The sequence below is a fragment of the Watersipora subatra genome, chromosome 11, assembly GCF_963576615.1.
Source record: "Watersipora subatra chromosome 11, tzWatSuba1.1, whole genome shotgun sequence".
Classification (NCBI taxonomy): domain Eukaryota; kingdom Metazoa; phylum Bryozoa; class Gymnolaemata; order Cheilostomatida; family Watersiporidae; genus Watersipora; species Watersipora subatra.
In genome coordinates, this window is record NC_088718.1 from 613,646 (window position 1) to 639,446 (window position 25,801).

Sequence of the window (25,801 nt, forward strand, 5' to 3'; positions counted from 1 at the left end):
GAAGTAATGTAGTTACCTGCCACTTGCCATGAGTCTGGCACATTGCCAATGGCTAATTTGAGTAAGCTTACTAATAAGAGCTAACTGCTTGCTTTGGTGGTTGAACACGCATAAAATTATGCTACAGTTCTTTGTGATGGTGCATTGTAGCTGAGAGCAAGTAGCGGTAGCGTATTTACACCCACATAACGACATATATTGCCTAATGAATCCAAAAAGCTTGTGTGGCTTAATTGGTAAGGGATTGGACTGGTAAATGGGAGGGTCTGAGATCAACTCTTCTATGATACGGATTCTTTATTCCAAGATTTTAATATCTATAGCTAGACATATGCAGACACAAACTGTAGAAATATGTAGGCTAATAATATATATATAGGCTAATTACATATAATAATATATACACGTAATAGTATGTATGACATATATATGCTGCCTATATATTACATATCTATAGGCAGCGTATACATTATTAAAGTGTATTACATATATATAATGTATATATGTAATATATATGTATATTATTAAGAGTTGATGAGCAGATGAAAAGGGGCTGGTGCTGGCAACGTTCTTGAAAAAAAAAACATTAAAGTTACCTTCTCATAATATTTCGCAGTTGGTATCTTTCGCAAAGTTTAAATACTAATGAAAAGGAGAAATTGTGCCAATTTTGTACATAAAAAAATTAGATAAAGCAGCAATATGCAACTTTTGTGCATGTTTGAATACTTTGAACAAAAATGTTGATTCTCTAACAAAACCTGGCAAAATGTGCTAACAACAAAAGGAGATGGTGATTTCAGATAAAAAGAGTAGAACTCACAAACAGTTGCAAATTATCAATATACCAATGTCTATTATACTTCCAGCTGCTTGGTGCTGAATAATTGTATCACATCCATTTATCTGAATTGAAGGTTTGTCACCAGACATACCGGCCTACAGAGAAATACCAACACTTCAAATTGCAGAGGGAAATGCACGACAGCTGAGAGCCGAAATTGAGAATGCTGATTCAATGAGATTGGCCAGGGACGAAAACGGACATACTACACTGCATCTTGCTGCCGCGCGTATGCTTGATTCTGTTACAGATATCGTGGAGAGGTATACGGCATCGGAGGCAGTTGTTCTACTGAGTGAAAAGACACGCGTTGAAGGATGGACGTCGTTACACATCAGCACAATTAAAAATAATTCTGCCATCGTTGAGTACATTTTGAGTAAAGTGCATGATGGAGAGCAGAGGCAAGCATTCATTGACGAAGTCGATCAACAGTTAGAATGGACTTCTTTGCAATGGGGTGCAGCTCTCGATAATGTAGAAGCAGTAGAAACTATGATGAGCCACATGTCTGTCAGCCATCAACAAAAGGTCATGACCTCTGGCTGGACTCTAATCCATGCTACAGCTCAAACGGATGCAGTAAGTACGATGAAGCGCCTGATGAATCGAGTTGAAATGAACGACAATGAAAAGTGGAAAATACTAACATGTCCAACACCCAGTGGTAAAACAGCTTTGCACATAGCGGTTGCAGAAGGAAATGCTCGAGCAGCCATCATGCTTCTAGACCTAGCCGGCCCAAATAAGATTAAACTCGATGCCCGGGAAGATCTCTCCGGAAGACGTGCAGCCGACTACACCGATAAATTTTCAATGCTTGGGAAATACATGTCTTTAGCTGTAGAGTTTGAGGAGCCAGTTATTCACATGGCAGCCAAGAGAAATGACCAGTTTTTGGTGTCGTGGATACTCGACCAGTATTCTTGCCCAAAACAACAAGTCATAAACCTGAAAAATGCCGACGAGTCCACAGTGCTACACGCCGCTGTTGAAGGAAATAGCCCAGAAGTTATTAAGGAGATCGCTCGGGTACTTGACCAAGACGAGTTCTTGAACAGCCTCGGCGAGCTAAATAAAGATGATGAATCAGTGTTTCATTATTCTGTTATAAAAAACCACCCATCAACTACTCACGCCATTCTGGCTTCAGTCTCTAACAAACAGAAACGGAGGCAACTGCTGGCACTTGAAAATAATGCTGGGGAAGATGCAGCTGACTTGGCAAGGAAACTGAAGCTCAAGAGAATGAAAGAGATCATCAAGTGTAAGTATTTTTTTTTTAGTTAATTGAACCGAGTTAAAGTAAAACCTCTAATTGAACGCCACGACGCTCTATTTTTCAACCGTTCCTGTATGGAAAGGTATTGTTATTGTTAGCAAAGTGAACCGTGCTATATCTGAGGCAGCATTTTAGTGAGCGAATATGATTGATGCTCAAATCATCTCATGGTTATCCATGTTCTTCAGAATGTTATAGATGTATAGAAAGATCGCATAGCAAGACATGCAACTTTAATTTGCAAAAGGGACTGTTTAGTCTAGGCTGATAGCGATAGCTTCTCATTCTGCATAATAATAGTTTCTAACCAAAGAGGGTCAGCCTCTTTCAACAATCTGTTCATATTTAGCTTGAAGGTTACAGTAGCATATTATAATCAAATTGAAGAGCCTATTCATGCCAACAAGTGACCCATGCAAATATAGATGAGTGATAACCTAGCTATAAGCTGTACCCCCTCTGCGTAATGCATTATTACTGCGTTGATTTCTGTTGCTGGATGTTTTTGATGAACAACTAAGATAACCTAACATTTGCAACATAAAATTTTTTATCACTAGTATAATAACGAGTGAGTTTTCATCACACCTAATTCTATGGATAATCATTACTAAGGAGTTTGAGTTTAAATGTGGCTGCCATGATACATCCATTATCCAAAATCATGACATCATGAATGGTGTCACAAGATACTGAAGGGTGCCTCGAAAGACTGAAGGGATGCCTTGAGAGGCTTGTCTACAAAATCTTTATTTAGATGTTTTGCTATTTGAATAGCTTAAAATTCACCAACGTTTAGTCTGCTTTTAACAGCGTCTTTTTTAGGGCTGATCTCTTGTAACCTAAAAAGCTGACCAGACTAGTTTCGAACTTTCTTTTGTAGATCACCTACTGATTTTGAACAGTGGACTAGAAGCATTCTTTTATCGTTTCGAATACAGTCTGTTCTCCATCGACATCCCTGCTGACTGTCTGAAGGCAAGATACAAACGCCTTGAACCGCGAGAAGCTGTTGGCGATATAGGTATTGTTAGAAACGCAAACTTTGATGCGACAACTTGCATTCTCTATGGGGATACCAACAATGTGGACAAACTCATTGCTGCTGCAGTACATGTTGATGACCTCAACATCCACACCTGGTGCAACAGAGGAGTTCTTTATCTCAAACAAGACAGAATAGAAGAAGCAGAGTTGGCAGCATTCCGAGTGCTAGAACTGATGTCATCAGACTCAGTTTTCAACCAGCTGCTGCCCAGGATTAACTTTGCATATTATTCAGCCGAGGTGATCCGTACAGAGCAGGCTTGGGATGATTGCTGTGAGATCATGGAAGGATGTGAAGAGCACGCGGGTAGAGACCCTGTGTTGCAGCAGTTCCTTAGCTACTGCTTTCTCAAGATCCTTGTTCGCCATCTTAAGGAATTTCGTAATATAGATAATATCGATTCCACCTGGTATCATGAGAAGCTAGATAAAGCTGTCGAACAAATGATTGTACTTTACAAATCTGGCAATGATGAATATCTTGCAGACATGTGGGTTTGGCTTCTGGAGTTGCAATGCGTAAAAAATAGCCAACCTTTTCTGTATAATCATTTGGAAAGTTTTAGACGCGAGACAGGCATTATCGAAGTTGATATCAAATATTGTCACCAAAAAGCAAAAGAACATGATGAAAAGCAGAAAAAAGACAAGAAGAGACAAGCTAGAATGGCCAAAAACTGCTTGAGCATAGCACAGGATTGCACAGAGAAAGCAGAAGCACGCAAATGGTATGAAGAGGCTGTCAACCTGAGTGAGAAGTGGATCACAGAAAACTACTGGACCCTCTTGTGCGCCAGCACCAGTTCTCAAGGACGTCTCGCTATTTGGGCTATGGAGTTTTATGACAAACAGAGTGCCCTAGTGAAAGGACAACATAAGCAAACTTTTGGGAGAGAGTTAAGTAAGTTGTCTTCCAGCATTTTATCTCATGGACAATAGCTGACTAACATGGGCTGACGTTCTCCATTTTGCATATAGAACAAGCTGTGAGTCAATGTGCTGATTTGATCATGATGATGGCAGCTAACTTAACATACCATAGTATTATTGTGCCTTACTGCTGTTCTAGGCATACTTTAACATGTGGCTAAGCAGCATGCTGACTAGCATTTTAAAATTAGAAAAACGCTGCCTATTGCATTTTAGTAACACAAATGTATGTTGGGGTGTAGGAAGTTTCCTCACCCATGGACCAGTGATTGATATAAAACTAAAAGCCTTAAGGTGCTATATAGGAATCTTAGCCACCAAAAATATATTCATAATATAGCGATGATGGAAATGTTTGACTTACTTGGAGTAACAGTGACTCCACTCTAAACTATTGCAAGTCAGTCAGTTTTGATCACTAAGCTGCTGAAAATCAGAAAGTGCTGTAAAAGAAAAAATGTCAATTTCAGTCAAATATAGATTATTTGTTTCGGTTTGCTAGTTTCTGTTTGCTTGTTTCGGTTTGCTAGTTTCTGTTTGCTTGTTTCGGTTTGCTTGTTTCGGTTTGCTTGTTCCGGATTGCTTGTTTCAGTTTTCTTGTTCCGGATTGCTTGTTCCGGATTGCTTGTTTCAGTTTGCTAGTTTCTGTTTGCTTGTTTCGGTTTGCTAGTTTCTGTTTGCTTGTTTCGGTTTGCTTGTTTCGGTTTGCTTGTTTCGGTTTGCTTGTTTCGGTTTGCTTGTTCCGGATTGCTTGTTTCGGTTTGCTTGTTCAGGATTGCTTGTTTCGGATTGCTTGTGTCGGTTTGCTAGTTTCTGTCTGCTTGTTTCGGTTTGCTTGTTTTGGTTTGCTTGTTCCGGATTGCTTGTTCCAGTTCGCTATTTTTTAATAGTTCATTTCAAATCTGCTCATTTGATTAGTTTGTTTTAAATGTGCTTTAAATAAAAGTAGCAACAATGAATATAAGCCTATTCTATATTATTTGCTTTAGATAAAACCCATGTTGACTTTCATGTCTGGCTATCATTGAAATACTTGTTGAGAGTATCCATGACACCTTGTTGCAGTGTCAGAAAAAGATGGGTGGTACTTTCTTACCGAAAACTTCCATGGTACAAATGTCCCAAATTCTGATAACCTTCAAAAAGTAAAGGCGCATTTAGAACGCATCACAGACCGTGAGGATGGATGGATAACACACGGTGTCAAATATGCCAGAGTGAAGTGCCTCTTGGGAGAGAGCCAAGCTTCTATCGAGGATACATTTAAAAAAGCCATAGACGCGTGCGAAGTTGAAATTAGAAAGGCAAGAGCTCTCGAGCATTTTGGCTGCTACTATATGATGATAGGAGACACGCTGCAAGCGCGGTATTACTTACAACTATCACAAGTTGTTGCAGGAAGTAGCCCAAAAAAGTATACTGCTTGGAAAGCGAAAAATCTTCTCAGAATAATTGACGGAGGAAACGTGAGAAGAAGGCAAAGGTTTTAACACTGCCAATTGTAATTGCACAATTCCCTTTGTTGTTTGACCAGTTGCATAATTATGACAGAAATTAGTTTCTGCTAACACCTTTGCATGGGTACAGTGCACCTAAACATTGCAGCATGCCAACCTTTACATTTTTTACACTCATTATAAGGTGTTGACTGGAGCGTTAAAAAAGCGGTGGCTAGCAGATAGAATGGTACATGTTAGATTAGATGAAAAGTAAGACCCAAAAAAGCTTTTTTTATTTATTGTAATTATAGTAAATATATTTATTGGTTGTGAACCGCATTTAATCATGTTTTTCACATAAGTGATCGATGCCTGGTATTGATTTTATATTAAGAAATATACTAAAGGGTAACACCAACATTCAGCTGGTTCTAGCAACCTGCTAAAGACTGTCAAATATGATGTTCAGATGGTTCTAGCAACCTGCCAAAGATTGTCAAACATGCTGTTCAGTTGGTTCTAGCAACCTGCTAAACATTGTCAAACATGGTAATGCGTATTGTCATGCAGTGAATTTGTACGTCAAACTAAATAGTCTGAAGAAACTATCATATTATTTGCTTGTTCGATAAAACAGGCAAATGATAAGGTAAGTCTCATAAATAAAACAAGTAATTTGAAGTAGGGAACCACAACTCCTACTAAAGGGATAATTAGATGACAGGCGCACTAATTACTACTAAACTATTACTTGTCAAAACATGCATCCATCTAGAAAGATTCAATTACTAAGTAAAGAGAAGTGTACTTCAACTACATGTACTTCTATCTGGCAATGAATGCCTTCACGTTCTATGCTGCCTTAGGTTTTAACAAAAACAGTAATATTCTGGAATTTTCAAAAGCTATACAGGGTAGACAAGCCATACATACTGTACAGGGTACACAAGATATACATACTAGACTGACTACACAAGCTATACATACTGAACAGGGTACACAAGCTATACATACTGGACAGGGTACACAAGCTATACATACTGGACAGGGTACACAAGCTATACATACTGGACAGGGTACACAAGCTATACATACTGGACAGGGTACACAAGCTTCACATACATGTACTATACAATACTGTAGAGAGTACTCAAGCTATGCATATTGTAGAAGGTACACAAACTATGAGCTTCATACTGTACATGATACACAAGTTATTAATACTGCACAGGGTACACATGCTATGCATACTGTACAGAGTGCACAAACTATACATACTGTGCAAGGTACATAAGCTACATGTATACATACTGATTAGGGTGCACGAGTTATACATACTGTACAGGCTATACAAGCCTAAAAAGGGGTCTCTGAACATGGCTAAATAGTCAACAGACCAGAGTGGCCATGCGGGTGAAGTCTCACCACCCTCACATTGAGGACGAGGCAAGAGTCAATTCGCTTTATACAAAAGTTGAAAGGACAGGCTTCAGTAGTATGTGATATACATGTATATTGCTTCGTATCGGACTAATTTCTCTTTTATTTTGTGCTGAAGTGAGGTTGAGTGTTAGTACTCAAATAAACATTACATGTATATTGAAGCCTGAGATAAGCCAATCTGTTGTTGATTACATAGTTTCTGTGCATTCGCGAAATATGACATGATTTCATAAAGATTTATAATTGATTTCCATCAGAGGATGCACAATTGTAATTGAAAAGAAATTTGTATTTAAAATACTGACACATAAGAGAGGCTGTTTGAATAACCGAATCATCGAGGAGCTGATGAGTGCTTGATAGAGACAAGACAACTATTCAATTTAGAGCTGTGTATGCATTCAGAAGAGGACAAATCAAATATTGCAGATTATACGCAAGTTTGCTGGATTAATATAGTCAGTCGATGATGGTACAAAAATGGTTCTAATTGGCAAAGAAATTCACTTTTTTCATTGAAAACCTTTTTACTTGTCACATGAAGACCTCAGCCAGGAATGCTGCTATTACACAGAACTATAGAGAACCTCAGTCAGGAATGCTACTATTATACAGAACTATAGAGAACCTCAGTCAGGAGGACTACTATTACACAGAACTATAGAGGACCTCAGTCAGGAGTGCTGCTATTATACAGAACTATAGAGAACCTCAGTCAGGAGGACTACTATTACACAGAACTATAGAGGACCTCAGTCAGGAGTGCTGCTATTACACAGAACTATAGAGGACCTCAGCCAGGAATGCTGCTATTATTCAGAACTATAGAGAACCTCAGTCAGGAGGACTACTATTACACAGAACTATAGAGGACCTCAGTCAGGAGTGCTGCTATTATACAGAACTATAGAGAACCTCAGTCAGGAGGACTACTATTACACAGAACTATAGAGGACCTCAGTCAGGAGTGCTGCTATTACACAGAACTATAGAGGACCTCAGTCAGGAATGCTGCTATTACACAGAATTATAGAGAACCTCAGTCAGGAGTGCTACTATTACACAGAAGTATAGAGAACCTCAGTCAGGAATGCTGCTATTACACAGAACTATAGAGGACCTCAGTCAGGAGGACTACTATTACACAGAACTATAGAGGACCTCAGTCAGGAGGACTACTATTACACAGAACTATAGAGGACCTCAGTCAGGAGTGCTGCTATTACACAGAACTATAGAGGACCTAAGTCAGGAATGCTGCTATTACACAGAAATATAGAGAACCTCAGTCGGGAGTGCTACTATTACACAGAAGTATAGATAACCTCAGTCAGAAATGCTGCTATTACACAGAACTATAGAGGACCTCAGTCAGGAGGACTACTATTACACAGAACTATAGAGGACCTCAGTCAGGAGTGCTGCTATTACACAGAATTATAGAGAACCTCAGTCAGGAGTGCTACTATTACACAGAAGTATAAAGAACCGCAGTCAGGAATGCTGCTATTACACAGAACTATAGAGGACCTCAGTCAGGAGGACTACTATTACACAGAACTATAGGGGGCCTCATTCAGGAGGACTACTATTACACAGAACTATAGAGGACCTCAGTCAGGAATGCTGCTATTACACAGAATTATAGAGAACCTCAGTCAGGAGTGCTACTATTACACAGAAGTATAGAGAACCTCAGTCAGGAATGCTGCTATTACACAGAACTATAGAGGACCTCAGTCAGGAGGACTACTATTACACTGAACTATAGAGGACCTCAGTCAGGAGGACTACTATTACACAGAACTATAGAGGACCTCAGTCAGGAGTGCTGCTATTACACAGAACTACAGAGGACCTCAGTCAGGAATGCTGCTATTACACAGAATTATAGAGAACCTCAGTCAGGAGTGCTACTATTACACAGAAGTATAGAGAACCTCAGTCAGGAATGCTGTTATTACACAGAACTATAGAGGACCTCAGTCAGGAGGACTACTATTACACAGAACTATAGAGGACCTCAGTCAGGAATGCTGCTATTACACAGAATTATAGAGAACCTCAGTCAGGAGTGCTACTATTACACAGAAGTATAGAGAACCTCAGTCAGGAATGCTACTATTACACAGAACTATAGAGGACCTCAGTTAGGAGGACTACTATTACACAGAACTATAGAGGACCTCAGTCAGGAGTGCTACTATTACACAGGACTATGAAAACAAAAGTAGTGGTAATTTATTTAGGTAAAGAATTTAGGAGAGGATTTTACAATTTGACAAAAGCTACTCTGTAATAATTTTAGCAGAAAACTTTACTTGTATATTGTTTAGTTTAACTTGTATTATTAGTTTTATACTTATTATCATGAAACTGACTTTTAAACTTTGGATCTACCATGACTTTCGAAATTGTTAGGAATATAGATACATAAGAATTTGCGCATGATATTATACAGACTCAAGAGGTCAATGCTCCATCAGAACTTTGCTTTCACCCAAACTTGAAGTTTCTAGAAGGAATGATGAATTTTGCTAATCTTTTGCATCACTTGATAAAATTCATTATTTTTATTTTCTCTATTGTTGCTGCATACTGGCTAATTAAACATTTTTTCACGGTTCTTTTCAACACCTTACTTTTTTGTAGTGTCTAAAATAGTTGTCTCTCATAACTAAAACACAGAAAGTGCAAATGCTGCAAGCCTAGTAGGCCAATAAAACTCGACTAGTACAAAATTTCGCAAAATTTGCATTAAAATGGATGACGTTAAATCAATACATGCATCAGCATCAGCGTTGTTATGGGACATTAGCCTACATATCTGTTCTTGGTTTGCGCTAGTGTGCTGTTTTAATAACATAACAAGTAACGCAATACATCTGATGCGAGGGCAACAACCTTATTCTCATTAATATAGCAGTAATCACATTGACTCTGATATCTAATTATCTCTGCATGAAGGTTATCATGCTCAAATGAGTAAGTTATGATTACCGTTACAGTGTCTAGTGCATAGTCTGCAACCCTGTGTCCATTGCATCACCTGCTGTACGGTGACTAGTGCATAGCCTGTTCCACTGCGTTTAATGCCTAACCTGTGACATGGAGTCTATTTAATAACCAGTTATACAATATCTAGTTCATCACCTGCCACACATTGTCATCAGCATCACCTGCCACACAGTATCCAATGCAACCACCCATTACTCTTTTGTAAGTATTGCTTGGTTATCTGTAACTATCTTAGATTAATGGCCAGTAGATTAGTTCTTCATTTTTATTTTTGTTAGATAATATGAAATCATGTTAAAACAGAATGGGAATAAAAAGAATGTTAATTTATTTAAACATCATCGCTTTACGATGAGGTTGATGGTTATGTTATCGCAAAAGATTTTCATTCAATTACTAGGCATGCGCTATTTATTCAAACTCTTGTAAGCCCGTATTATAAACTTCAATTTCTCAGATTGAAATGTGTGTTCTTCATTTCTGTTTAGTTGTGGTATGACCACACACAGGGGGTTCGATCAATTGAGTGCTGACTTCTATCACTTCAGTTGTTCACAAGTGTTGAAAAACTCTGACCTTTTGCCACACTGATTGAAATGTAATTGTAGCAATAAACTTTCTTCTACTTGCTATGTATGTTTACTAGCAATAGTTTTGCAATTCACAAGTGCCCAAAAAAATGGATAACTGGGACAAAAATCCCTATATCTTTACAATTGATTATATCTCAGTTGAAAAGAAGGCACAAACAGTTTCCTGGTTTGATAGTACTTTTCATAGTTTCATAGTTTGACCACTGACTCGCGTAAAACTCACAAGTAAAAAGACAATAGCAACAGTATTAGCCACAAACTGGCTGCAGATTATTAAACTATGACTTTATAATAGCAAAGGAAACAGTAGAGGAAATTTCACTCAGTTTTAGCTAAACTGATGAGCTGGACTGGTAATGCAGTAGGTCAACTAGGTACTGTATAGCAACTAGGTACTGTATAACATGTCAGCAAAGCACTTTTAGTGTTGAGTCTTAGCTTACTTCTGCTATAGAAATAGTTAGAAATCTGTCAAAGTTACATGATTCTGCAACTTGAAACTCAGAATTCTGTCCTTAACTGTTTGCTAAACTCTTTAAACATGTCCTAACAAAATATTATATATGAATTGGCAAAAGCTATTGTGCAAGATAATACTTTTGGCTTACAAACAAAAATGCTCTTCTGGAAGCGCTAGTGTAAAAGCGCTAATCTAACCTACTAACACGTTTAGTCCAACTAACACATCTAGCTCTACTAACACATCTAGCCTAAGCAATACGTATAGCCCAACTAGCATGACTAGAACAGCTATCATGAATAGCACAACTAACATGACTAACGTGACTAATTTGACTAGAATGACAAATAGGCCACTAAACGAATAACATGATTAGCGCAGTTAACATGACTAGCACGCCTAACATCGCCAACATGACTAACATATCTAGCATGACTAACACGACTAACATGACTAACACGACTAACATGACTAACACAATTATTATGACTCATAGACTCTGATTAGAATGACTAACATAGTTAGCATGACTAACACAAGTATCATGACTAAAACATTCCTAACTTCCGAACAAGCAGTTTTATGTTAGACATCTTAAACGTGTTAGTTGACCTTTTTTAAATTACTTCTTTAGACATTTCTCAGTCAAATCATGAGTAGCAGATTACAAGGCGATTTGACAACTCCATGTAGCAAAATAATTAGCCATTGCAAAGATCACCTAAGAATAATCTCATCAATTTTCATAGAAATGTTTTAGTTTAGGATTTAAGAGCTTAAGTTTCGTATCAGAGAGTTGAATTTGTATGATGATTTAAAAGCTATTTGCCTTCACATTAGGCAGCTATGAGATACAAGTTTTTATCCAAGCTACTATGTACCATGCTGGTTTGAGGTCAGAAAAAACTTTTGAACAGCAGTGAAAAGTTGTATCTCTTCATTTTCAACATTGGTAACAAATGTACATGTATGAGTGATTTTTTTAAGGCCAAACTGATTTGACACACTGTTGAAATAAACAGTGCCAAGTTTGGGAGTCAATTAGGAATTTATACATGGATATCAGGCTTAAATGATTTTCATTGATTTCTATTACCTTTAGCAATAATACAGAAGCTGCAGAGCGACTCAAATGTAACTCTAGTTTAATGGCAGTAAAAACCCTATAGAAATTGTGTTACTAAAAATAGCATCATTATCTTTACAGTTTTCCATGTTGCAGGTACCTAGAGGTAGGTAGGTAAGTACTAGGAGGTAGGTACCTTCTCAGCGTCATACATACACTTGTTGTCATGGAAGGGCAAAGTTATTTAGACTGTACATCTGCAACTGAATGTGTTAGAAAAACTTGTGACTCGCTCAGCAAACAAGGTTTTGACCTCATTTGACCTCATCAAATGCTTTGACCTCATTTGACCTCATCAAACTTGTGACTCGCTCACCAAACACTCGTCAAATGCTTTTTATACAGTTTTAGTACCCTGGCAGTTTAGGGCGCAGTGAGATATTGCCAGATGTGATAACAAAGCACAAAGAATATTATACGATTGTTTACAAACCCTATTTACCTAATTATTCTGAAATGTCAGATGGTATTTGGTTGACGAAGGTGTTACAATGTCTGTCTATTAAGCTAAATATCATAGTTGAATTCTCATAGCGATATTTGATCTCAGCCTCTAGCAGCGGTCTCAAATGCATAAACAGACAAATAGACACAGCTCCTGTTATAGTTAAGCTTTGACAAAAAAATTAAAAAACAAATGAAACTATATGTATATCACATTCATTCGTTGCTAGCAGAGAATCATAAATTTGTGATTTGTTTGTCTATTTCAACAAACATTTGGGTAGTAGTAGACAACTCTGCAAGGCATATTTTATCATTGTTGGCTGAACTTGAATGAATTAATTAATATTTTAAAACTTCCTTGGAGCTAAAAAATAAAGGCAGACAAGAAGGTGATATTTTTAAAAACGATAACAGTAAGGCTCAAAGCAAATATAGACATACATGTAGTTGAAATGTTAGCTAAACTAGCCAACTAACTCTGCCATATTCAAATAGTCTGACTGTATCCGAGACCTGCAGCTGCTAGATAAGACTATTTTAAGCTGCCTTTAATAACACAAAGTAACCTTATATAGTAAATCATAGCCTTTAATAATGACCAGATGTGTCACTTGAGTTTGAGTAATTTTCTTCTAAATGAGAAAATTGCTCTTTCGGTTATAAAGTTGGTAGCTGGTTAGATTGATATTTTACCATGTTAGAATGGACCACTCCCTGAGACATTTGCACACTGCACATTTTAATGTTAATTTTAATATCCATTGAAAGACAAATCAATATTATACAGGGACTGCATAGACTGGCAGCATTGTGAAATGAAAGAAGCAACGAGTGATTATCAACCAGCCTTGAGTTATCTCTTTTCTACTAAAACAAGATGGACAGCTTTGGTAGGTTTTCATCGAGTAAAATCCCAGTCACAATATCCTGGGCATCTTTTATTATAGTTGAAGCTGTAAACAGTCAGTACAATGATTCATATACATATACATGTATACTGATTGTTCACTGTTTCATATAGTCAACTTGTGAAGTTTTCTTTTGGAACTTAATTATTTATTTTGATACATACATACTTACATACATACATATGCAAGTACATACATATGTACGTACATATGTACGTACATATGTATGTACATATGTATGTATATACATATGCACATACATATGCACATATGTACATATATACGTATGTACATATGTACATACATAGTACATACATACGTACATACATACGTACATACATACACACAAACATACATACATATATATATATATATATATATATATATATATATATATACAGTCAAACATGGATAACTCGTCCACGGATAGCTCGAACACATGGTTAATTCGAACATTTCCTTTGGTCCGTTCCCACGTAATGATAAATTGCTATAGATAACTCGAACTCAACACTGTTAATTCGAACTGTTTTTTTGCCCAACAGCTACCGAAACGGTTGTTTTCGCTTTAGAAAATCACTTTATTCAAAGCCATAGAGGTAAACTTCATCTTTTCGTAATTCATAAGCGTCGTTATTACCACCATCGGCAAAATATTTTTGTCAACGACTTTTCTAAAAGTTTGGTGTTATTTGATTTATACTGCGATACGATGAATAGCACGGGCTAGCCGGGTCACGCGCGCAAGAATTTTCGCCACGCACATACAAAACAAAAATCGCATGTTGTTTTGTATGTGCGTGGCGAAAATCCTTGAGTGCGTGACTCGGCTAGCCCGTGATGAATAGTTTTCCGACGTTGATTCCGTGTTGAATCAACGTCGGAATGTTGAATGTTTAAAACGTCTTAAAAAATGTTGTAATTAAAAGTATACGTTGTCTGAGCTACAAAAAACTATTCATCGTTTGACCTAAACACAGAATACGTGTGTACATTCAATAAGTATCTATTAAAAAAGCGTGAGTGATATAGAATGTACCGTGAAACCTCGTAAGACTTCTAATTGAACTGCCTCGGAGTGTTGCTCTTAACGAATCCCAGGTAAAGTAAGGTAATCTGCATAAACTTCAAGAAAAACGGCAAAATTGATCGTGGGTAAAACCCCAAAAGAAAAAAATGTCTTTTCTTTTGAGCATTTCAACAACGATCAAGTTTTGCCAATGTCAATCTGAAAAACGTCCTGGCAATAACATCACCTCAAACAACAAACCAATCTCAAGTGATAGAAATATCTCTATACTTTTTCATGAAAACGTTTTAAACTTTACATTAGAAGCATTTAATTTGAAACAAGCCATTTGTGCTTTTGATTTATATTATAGTTTGTATATGTACATGTATCTACTAATAAATAAGTAAATATATGGACTTGTGACAGTGCTCTGATAACTTGAATGCTCTGATAATTCGAACAGTTTTGCTCGGTCCCTTGAAGTTCGAGTTATCCATGTTTGACTGTATATATATATATATATATATATATATACGTGCATACGTGTATGAACATATGTATATACATACATACGTGCATACATATATGTACATACGTATGTACATATGTACGTACATATATGTATATATGTACATATACATATGTACCTATGGACATACATCTATTTACATATATACGTACATACGTACATACATACGTACATACGCATGTACATACATACATATGCACATACATATGTACGTACATGCGTACATATGTACGTACATTCATACATACGTGCGTACATACGTACATATGTATGTACGTACATACATATGCAATACCTGAAAGTAGAGTGCGTCTTTTTAGTAGAGATTAGTCACTTGCCCAAACATAGCCTCAGATCTTGACTCACACATTAAAAAGTTAAAACTTAATTATTTGAGGCTTGCCTCTTTATCAAAGATTAAAATGTAACTCTTAATTGCAAATGTATGATATCTGCGACAACAAAATTTCTAAAAACATTCAAAGTTGCCTACACTTGACAAATTATTGGAATAATCTTTTCAAGTGTAGACAACTTTGAGGGTCTTTGAAAAGCTTTGTTGTAGAAGAGATGATAATTTGATAAAAAAAATTGTGCATTGTTTGCTGAGATACGAACTCTTAAGCTTTATAATTGAATATCTATTTTCTCTAGTGTTTCTCACTCAATCTTATCGATTAATCAACTGTATCACAAACAACAAACTTCATTTTTAAAGCCAATTATGTGTTTTAGTTATAAAATGAACCCAATCTGTAACATATATAAAGTAAAACATTATAGATTGTATATTTGTAGATTACAGCCACAATTGTATTTGGGTTTGCAAAATATTGGCGAACATCAACAAAGTATAGAAATGACAACTTTTCTTTTTCTCAGAGATTGATTGAATGGCTGAAAAAGACATCAGGTAGGAGAAGGAAAAGTTGCAGCACTGTTCAGGTCAAAGAGCTAAATTTTTTAAAGGTTTCTGGCATTCCAAAAGTTAAAAACATGACTATAAACAAGGTTTCTTTATCTTCTACTGCACTGTTCCATAGCATGCATATCTAGTTTATATTTTTCAGCTTTTTTGTAAAAGTACTCGATTACACCAAAATAATTGACCCTATTGCCTCACAGACAGTAACGCTGATCTAGTAGTGTAACTACACTACTATTGCAACACTGCTACAATAAGTATAAGACTACTATGACAGCAACACTAGTCTACTAGTCTGGTGCCTGAGAGTTTTTATGTAAGCCCACAGGCTACGATTATCAGCATGTAGGTTGTGGCGTAGGACTATGCTGAGGGAAGTTGAACAGTGAAAGAAAAAATAAATAGCTCACTAAATGGAACTACAAGCGAAAGGTTGACTTTTTTGTGAGAGCAGCAAGAACAGACGACAATATTGTCATCCGTTTTTACAATAATATTTTATAGTGTATATTATTATAATTTTATCATATTATTTTATATTGGCTGTGTGCCATCAAATTTTATTTTATTTTCACTTTTAAAAATGGTGATCATCTTCAAGCACCATTGAGACAAAGAAAATACTGTAAGACATAGTTAATAGTATTAATAGTATCAAAGGCTCATTTCTAGAGCAAATCAAATTGCCCTGGTACTCCCTATACCAAATAGCCTCACCTCTTTACAAGCGTTGTATTTCAGTGAAGTGCTTTTACTCGTGTGCGCAGAATTAGTAGCCCACACTGGTTCGACCGCTGAGAAAGTAGGCTGTGTACATATAACCTAGTCAAAATCTGTGAGCCAACTAGATCAGAATTATAAGGAAAATGTTTAGTCACCTACAAGAAGATAAACAAATAGATGAGCTCATAGGAAACTAAGGGTGTATATTCCTCGGCCTTGGCTAGTTTATGGATTCTCCATTCTCGTGTTGCGTATAGAATAAAGAATTTGGGCTATTTAAATGTTCACTATTATAAGAGCCATATCAGCTTATCTGTCTAAAGCCATTGTGAGAGTTTGGAAAAAATATTGCTTAGTACGGGATTAAAACCAACCATTATAGATTTGGCTATGACACAAATGTGTAGATAACTCCTACTTGCAAGTCTTGTTCAGCTTTTGGTTCGAAGGCCACGCTAGACATAGTTTTTAGTAAGTCATAATCAGTAAATTCTTGTTTAGCCTACTAACAGTACTTGCAGCTGCTATTAAATCTTTCAGTAACCCTACTAGTTAGACAAAACCAATACAGTGATGCTGACTTTAAAATTCTTGGCCTTGAACTAACCGCCGATGGTTCTGACTTTCTTTTGTGCAATATCTGTTAGATGTTTGTGAGATTAATTTGTTCGCCGCTGGTTAGCTATATTGCTTTAGTGTACGCTTTGCAAGGCTACATTAATGAGCTATGCAGTTTATTAAAAGCTTGGAGAACAAACAGCAGATAGCGATTGTTTGTTGCAGAAAATGATTAGTGGCTTAGAGCTTTCTATTGATTGAGAAGTCAGAAATAGATTTGAGGTATTAACATGTGACGACTTTCATTTTTGATGGCAGCTATGCTATTGAACTCTGGAATAAAAACTTCGCATTGAATCTCAAAGGTCATATAAATTTCACTAACTATAAAACTGCGCGATATGCACAGGCAACTCATATATGCTAAGTTACAAACACTTTGGGTAGAAACAGAACTCTCTCTCCCGCCATAAGTACCATGTCCTGTGAGGACGTAGGTGATCTTGGTTCTCTTCTACTTCCTATAACCATGAATGTTCTTGGCAAATTTCAACAACAGTTTGATATTGGTTTTTGTTGGGTGTTTTATTGAGGCATCATCTCTAGCGAGCTGGTCATTGGCTCACAGAGGAGCTCCTCCGCCCTTTATTAGGCTTTGTATTTAGTTCTGCAGAGGTGCTAGCAACCCTCCTCATCCAAGCTAGAGCGCAGATGGGTAGACTGTTTAGTCGCCGGCAACTTGATTAAGAAACAGAACACTGATCAATATTCCTATTTGAACGAAGATATTGATTATAATTAGCTAATATATAATTTATCAATTATAACTTCATACTGCTGACTAATATAAACACTCAACTGTTTCAATTCAGTTTAAATTTATTGTTTAAATTCATCTATTAAAGATGAACTTGAACAAATTTTTAGCCAATCCTATCAGAGAGAATCGATATTTTTTACTGTTTTCGATCGTTTTGGTGTTTGAGGTGATCTGACCGTCAGGATGTTCCACAACTAAAATCGACAAAACTTGATTGCAGTTAAAATGCTCAGATCAAACAAAAGTGTGATTATGATACTTAGAGTTGCAAAAAGACCGACATAATTGAGATGTGTACCACTGCAACTTGAACGCAATAATAGCCGATATCAACTATAGTAACCATAGCAACTGATGACATCATTTTTCTTCTGGGTGTTTCAACCGCGATTAAGTTTTGTTGATTTTAATCTTGAAACATCCTGACAGCCAGATCTCTTCAAACATCAAAAACAGTCGTAAATGTTAGAAAAATACCGATACTTTCTGAAAAACTTACTCAACCTTTGTGCAAGTTTATCTTTAAGGCCTCTCTTAAAAAAGAGGTAAAGATTTGAATACTTTTTAACCATTATCACCATTTGTTAATATCAGTTTAATTTGGTGCATAGTGGCTTCCGATAGGTCATTTCTTGCTACCAACAAATGTGGGATACCAAGTATATTGGTCTTTCACAGCGTTTACACTTAGACTACAGCTAATAAGTCATTTACTACAGACACTTGTCTAGTAGTTTAGCAGTCAACTTTGACCTTTATTGCCGTCTGGGTGATTAGATGTGAATACATGTGTTTCAGTACTAGTACTTCTAGTACTATCTAATGCTACTACTGTGATTGTCTAGTGGACCAGTGCAATTTCTCCAGACAACCCTTATAGCCAGGCCTTTCAAGCTAGGGCAACCTTCTGGTCTCAACCTAATAAATTCTCACCAACATCATTATTACTGGCAATGTTGGGTTATGAAGAAATTCAGGGAAATAATTCTACTAGTTCAGTTATCTTAAAATGGCATAAATAAGTTTAGTGTGGTGTGAATTGTGAATAACTTTTATAGATAGGACACAAAACTATTATAGAGACATCATAGATCGGTTATAAGTCCAGCATAGAAGTTTCCCAGGCAACATCAACTACAATGGACCGAAGATAAAGTGGGGATAATTCTACTCGATCTGTTACAGTATCTTAAAATGGCATAAATAAATTGTTTAGCGTAGTTGGCATGTGTCATGGCTGGTAGGACAGCAGCTATGACTCATACCTCTTCTTTATAATTACACCGAGTGCAGTCAGCTGACTCGCTGCTGGTAGCGATCCACTTTTAAGCATTTACAGAAATCTGTTTTATGATAGCAAACCAGAGCATGAACTGAAAATATGTGACAGGACTAGCTGCAATGCTATAAGCTTTTTTAAAATTACTAGAACCAAATTATTTATATTTAGTTTTAAAAACATATTTAATTATGAACCAATGAGACCCGCCAATGGCAGAGACCAATAAAAAGCTTGTTTGCCTTTTTCTTATTGTTATTTATTGTTTATGTATTTATCACTTATTTATTCTCTCTGCTAACCGAAGTGTTAGTAAGATTGTCACAACATCTAAAAAACTTACTCCTAGGATGTACTTACTTCTTGCCTCACTTGATGATAGATTAACTGAGGAGCCAACAAGTAAATATTACTCAGACTGTTTGAATTTATTATCAAAACTTCAAATAAGAAATAAAATTAGCAAACTTTTCCAATTGCCAAGAATTGAAATTGCAAATTCAACATCTCATGTTGAAATAAAAGTTATTTTTAGGAGCTTCTGATATTTACTAATTTGTTCGGCTACATTTCACTCACTCCAAATAAGTGACCATAAAATTTATTATTTATTTATAAATGAACCGCTCAGAACCGCTTTTAATATGGGAACACTTTGAGAAAATCTTACGAATTGGTGAAAAGCAGTCATACATAATCGCTATATTATATTTATGTTAAACCTGTAGTAACTCTGGTAAAAAAATACATTATCTCTTTTACTGCTATTTGCTGCTGCGTGTCCTACAGACATCTCAAATCAATATTCAATCATTCTATCTCAACTACATAATGCGCTGAAAGCATCAGCTAAGCACGCCTTCTGTTAGTATATAATACTGACGCCTGCTGTAATTGGCTGATATGCTGAAAAGCATTGGAGTTAACATAATATTCTATTTTACACGCGGATCACTAATACCAAAACTAGATTGTAGAGAACCGACATCGCGTTCAATTTTGTCTTACGGTTTGCTAAGCTAGCAGCAGAAACAAGAAGTAGCGTGCTGATCATGCAGGCCGCGCTACAGGAAATGGAAAGGAGAGTTCAGAAGGCCATGCGCACTATTGCTGCTAATATAGTTCAAGGTACTTAAAGAGGCTTTTCATTGTATGATATAAGTTAGGTGTTCAAGCACCAAATATACAGCTCTAGTTCATGACTGACAATGTACCAAAATATGCAGAGAAGTGCAGGGTTTAAACTAAACATACCACTGCATTTAGTAACTAGGCAACACAAACTACCGCAAAGTCTAAGATTGCTTGGCTCAATGCTGAATCATTTTACTAAATTGCACTATTTTCAGTGAGAGCAGATTTTTCGGTTTCAAATTAAAATGCTTTTGAAACTTGGCATATAATGAGTGCGAAAGGATGTTTAGAAGAATGTCAATACTAAAAACTCTTCTATAGATATTCGTCAGGAAACTTTTAGTTGAACTTGCATGATGAAAGACAGAAACGAGGTTAAGCTCTTATTACTAAATGGGCATAAGATTTAAACAAAGTTCATCCATAATTGGTCGACTATGGTGCATTTTAATAATAAAAGTCAGGTGATTTCTTTACCATGAAGTGTAAGGTATTTACAAATGTAACAAAAAACGTAATACAAAAATAGTGTTGATCTTTAAGACGAGCCATTTAATTGGTAACAATGGTGACGAGAGGAATCATATACAATCATGAAGAAAAACAGAAGAAGATCTAGCGTTGGAAACACCAGCTGGAAATAACAAAAACCTAGTATTTACTAGTTTCATCTATATATTTATATTTCTCAAAGTATGTCCGTGTGTATGTCGTATGTCTGTCTGCATTCCGGCTATAGCTATTATTAGAATAACTTCAGCTGGAGAACAATGCTGACGTAATGTCATGGAGTACCTTCATTAGAAGCCTAGCAGCTTACTGCAAATTTCCATTGGCGATGTGCCAGGCTAATAGCTTGAAAGTTACAGTTGTTTGACAAAGTTTTAAAACCTTTACAGTTGTTTTCATCTTTCTCATAACTTATTTAAACTAGACAAAACACTTCTTTCATCATATGTAGTTTGAAAGTTAGAATGGTAAATGTTGTTATATGTTAAATACAAATCAATTTTCTGTCCAGACTTTTTTATTACCCGAGACACGCCGGTAGCGCAGCTAGTATTATTATATAAACTGAGTGCCAAAACAGACATATTAAATCTTTAGAAGTTCATTATACACCTCATGATACTACTAGTTAGTATTCTATATCACACCTTATGGTACTACTAGTTAGTATTCTATAGTACACCTCATGACTCTACTAGTTAGTATTCTATATTACACCTCATGGTACTACTAGTTAGTATTCTATAGTACACCTCATGGTACTACTAGTTAGTATTCTATATTACACCTCATGATACTACTAGTTAGTATTCTATATTACACCTCATGATACTACTAGTTAATATTCTATATTACACCTCATGGTACTACTAGTTAGTATTCTATATTACACCTCATGGTACTACTAGTTAGTATTCTATATTACTCCTCATGGGACTACTAGTTAGTATTCTATATCACACCTCATGGTACTACTAGTTAGTATTCTATATTACACCTCATGATGCTACTAGTTAGTATTCTATATCACACCTCATGATACTATTAGTTAGTATTCCATATTACACCTCATGCTACTACTAGTTAGTATTCTATATTACACCTCATGGTACTACTAGTTAGTATTCTATATTACACCTCATGGTACTACTAGTTAGTATTCTATATTACACCTCATGATACTACTAGTTAGTATTCTATAGTACACCTCATGACTCTACTAGTTAGTATTCTATATTACACCTCATGGTACTACTAGTTAGTATTCTATAGTACACCTCATGGTACTACTAGTTAGTATTCTATATTACACCTCATGATACTACTAGTTAGTATTCTATATTACACCTCATGATACTACTAGTTAGTATTCTATATTACACCTCATGGTACTACTAGTTAGTATTCTATATTACACCTCATGGTACTACTAGTTAGTATTCTATATTACTCCTCATGGTACTACTAGTTAGTATTCTATATCACACCTCATGGTACTACTAGTTAGTATTCTATATTACACCTCATGATACTACTAGTTAGTATTCTATATCACACCTTATGGTACTACTAGTTAGTATTCTATAGTACACCTCATGACTCTACTAGTTAGTATTCTATATTACACCTCATGGTACTACTAGTTAGTATTCTATAGTACACCTCATGGTACTACTAGTTAGTATTCTATATTACACCTCATGATACTACTAGTTAGTATTCTATATTACACCTCATGATACTACTAGTTAGTATTCTATATTACACCTCATGGTACTACTAGTTAGTATTCTATATTACACCTCATGGTACTACTAGTTAGTATTCTATATTACTCCTCATGGGACTACTAGTTAGTATTCTATATCACACCTCATGGTACTACTAGTTAGTATTCTATATTACACCTCATGATGCTACTAGTTAGTATTCTATATCACACCTCATGATACTATTAGTTAGTATTCCATATTACACCTCATGCTACTACTAGTTAGTATTCTATATTACACCTCATGGTACTACTAGTTAGTATTCTATATAACACCTCATGGTACTACTAGTTAGTATTCTATATTACACCTCATGATACTACTAGTTAGTATTCTATAGTACACCTCATGACTCTACTAGTTAGTATTCTATATTACACCTCATGGTACTACTAGTTAGTATTCTATATTACACCTCATGGTACTACTAGTTAGTATTCTATATTACACCTCATGATACTACTAGTTAGTATTCTATATTACACCTCATGATACTACTAGTTAGTATTCTATATTACACCTCATGGTACTACTAGTTAGTATTCTATATTACACCTCATGGTACTACTAGTTAGTATTCTATATTACTCCTCATGGTACTACTAGTTAGTATTCTATATCACACCTCATGGTACTACTAGTTAGTATTCTATATTACACCTCATGATGCTACTAGTTAGTATTCTATATCACACCTCATGATACTATTAGTTAGTATTCCATATTACACCTCATGCTACTACTAGTTAGTATTCTATATTACACCTCATGGTACTACTAGTTAGTATTCTATATTACACCTCATGGTACTACTAGTTAGTATTCTATATTACACCTCATGGTACTACTAGTTAGTAATCTATAGTACACCTCATGATACTACTAGTTAGTATTCTATATTACACCTCATGGTACTACTAATTAGTATTCTATATTACACCTCATGGTACTACTAGTTAGTATTCTATATTACACCTCATGATGCTACTAGTTAGTATTCTATATCAAACCTCATGATACTACTAGTTAGTATTCTATATTACACCTCATGATGCTACTAGTTAATATTCTATATCAAACCTCATGATACTACTAGTTAGTATTCTATATTACACCTCATGGTACTACTAGTTAGTAATCTATATTACACCTCATGATACTACTAGTCAGTATTCTATATCACACCTCATGGTACTACTAGTTAGTATTCTATATTACACCTCATGGTACTATTAGTTAGTATTCTATATTACACCTCATGATACTACTAGTTAGTATTCTATATTACACCTTATGGTACTACTAGTTAATATTCTATATTACACCTCATGGTACTACTAGTTAGTATTATATATTACACTTTATGATACTACTAGTTAGTATTCTATATTACACCTCATGGTACTACTAATTAGTATTCTACATTACACCTCATGGTACTACTAGTTAGTATTCTATACTACACCTCATGATGCTACTAGTTAGTATTCTATATCAAACCTCATGATACTACCAGTTAGTATTCTATATTACACCTCATGGTACTACTAGTTAGTATTCTATATTACACCTCATGGTACTACTAGTTAGTAATCTATTTTACACCTCATGATACTACTAGTTAGTATTCTATATTACACCTTATGGTACTACTAGTTAGTAATCTATAGTACACCTCATGATACTACTAGTTAGTATTTTATATTACACCCCATGGTGCTACTAGTTAGTATTCTATATTACACCTCATGGTACTACTAGTTAGTATTCTATATTACACCTCATGGTACTACTAATTAGTATTCTATATTACACCTCATGACACTACTGGTTAGTAATCTATAGTACACCTCATGATACTACTATTTAGTATTTTATATTACACCTCATGGTACTACTAGTTAGTATTGTATATTACACCTCATAGCGCTACTTGTTAGTATTCTATATTACACCTCATGGTACTACTAGTTAGTATTCTATATTACACCTCATGATGCTACTAGTTAGTATTCTATATCACACCTCATGATACTATTAGTTAGTATTCCATATTACACCTCATGCTACTACTAGTTAGTATTCTATATTACACCTCATGGTACTACCAGTTAGTAATCTATATTACATCTCATGATACTACTAGTTAGTATTCTATATTACACCTCATGATGCTACTAGTTAGTATTCTATATCACACCTCATGATACTACCAGTTAGTATTCTATATTACACCTCATGGTACTACTAGTTAGTATTCTATATTACACCTCATGGTACTACTAGTTAGTATTCTATATTACACCTCATGGTACTACTAGTTAGTATTCTATATTACACCTCATGGTACTACTAATTAGTATTCTATATTACACCTCATGACACTACTGGTTAGTAATCTATAGTACACCTCATGATACTACTATTTAGTATTTTATATTACACCTCATGGTACTACTAGTTAGTATGGTATATTACACCTCATAGCGCTACTAGTTAGTATTCTATATTACACCTCATGGTACTACTAGTTAGTATTCTATATTACACCTCATGATGCTACTAGTTAGTATTCTATATCACACCTCATGATACTATTAGTTAGTATTCCATATTACACCTCATGCTACTACTAGTTAGTATTCTATATTACACCTCATGGTACTACCAGTTAGTAATCTATATTACATCTCATGATACTACTAGTTAGTATTCTATATTACACTTTATGATACTACTAGTTAGTATTCTATATCACACCTCATGATGCTACTAGTTAGTATTTTATATTACACCCCATGGTGCTACTAGCTAGTATTCTACATTACTCCTATGGTACTACTAGTTAGTATTCTATATTACACCTCATGGTACTACTAGTTAGTATTCTATATTACACCTCATGGCTGTACTAGTTAGTATTCTATATTACATCTCATGATACTACTAGTTAGTATTCTATATTACACCTTATGGTACTACTAGTTAGTATTTTATATCAC

The 25,801-nt window shown here is 35.5% G+C and overlaps 2 protein-coding genes across 2 annotated transcripts in view; both read left to right on the top strand.

Annotated features, from left to right (window-relative positions):
* Positions 1 to 1,057: 1,057 nt before the first annotated feature.
* LOC137408441 (uncharacterized) lies at positions 1,058 to 5,909 on the top strand. Its single transcript, XM_068094971.1, has 3 exons — positions 1,058 to 2,111; positions 3,010 to 4,074; positions 5,169 to 5,909. Exons 1-3 carry the CDS (start codon positions 1,076 to 1,078, stop codon positions 5,591 to 5,593), a joined length of 2,526 nt encoding a protein of 841 aa, XP_067951072.1. The 5' UTR covers positions 1,058 to 1,075; the 3' UTR covers positions 5,594 to 5,909.
* A 4,169-nt stretch (positions 5,910 to 10,078) lies between these two features.
* LOC137408804 (uncharacterized) overlaps positions 10,079 to 25,801 on the top strand; it is a 28,669-nt gene continuing 12,946 nt past the window's right edge. Inside the window, exons 1-3 of the mRNA XM_068095390.1 lie at positions 10,079 to 10,204; positions 13,417 to 13,519; positions 15,877 to 15,991. Coding sequence (XP_067951491.1) covers positions 10,182 to 10,204; positions 13,417 to 13,519; positions 15,877 to 15,991 — 241 coding nt within the window. The 5' untranslated portion in view covers positions 10,079 to 10,181. The remainder of the gene's footprint in view (positions 10,205 to 13,416; positions 13,520 to 15,876; positions 15,992 to 25,801) is intronic.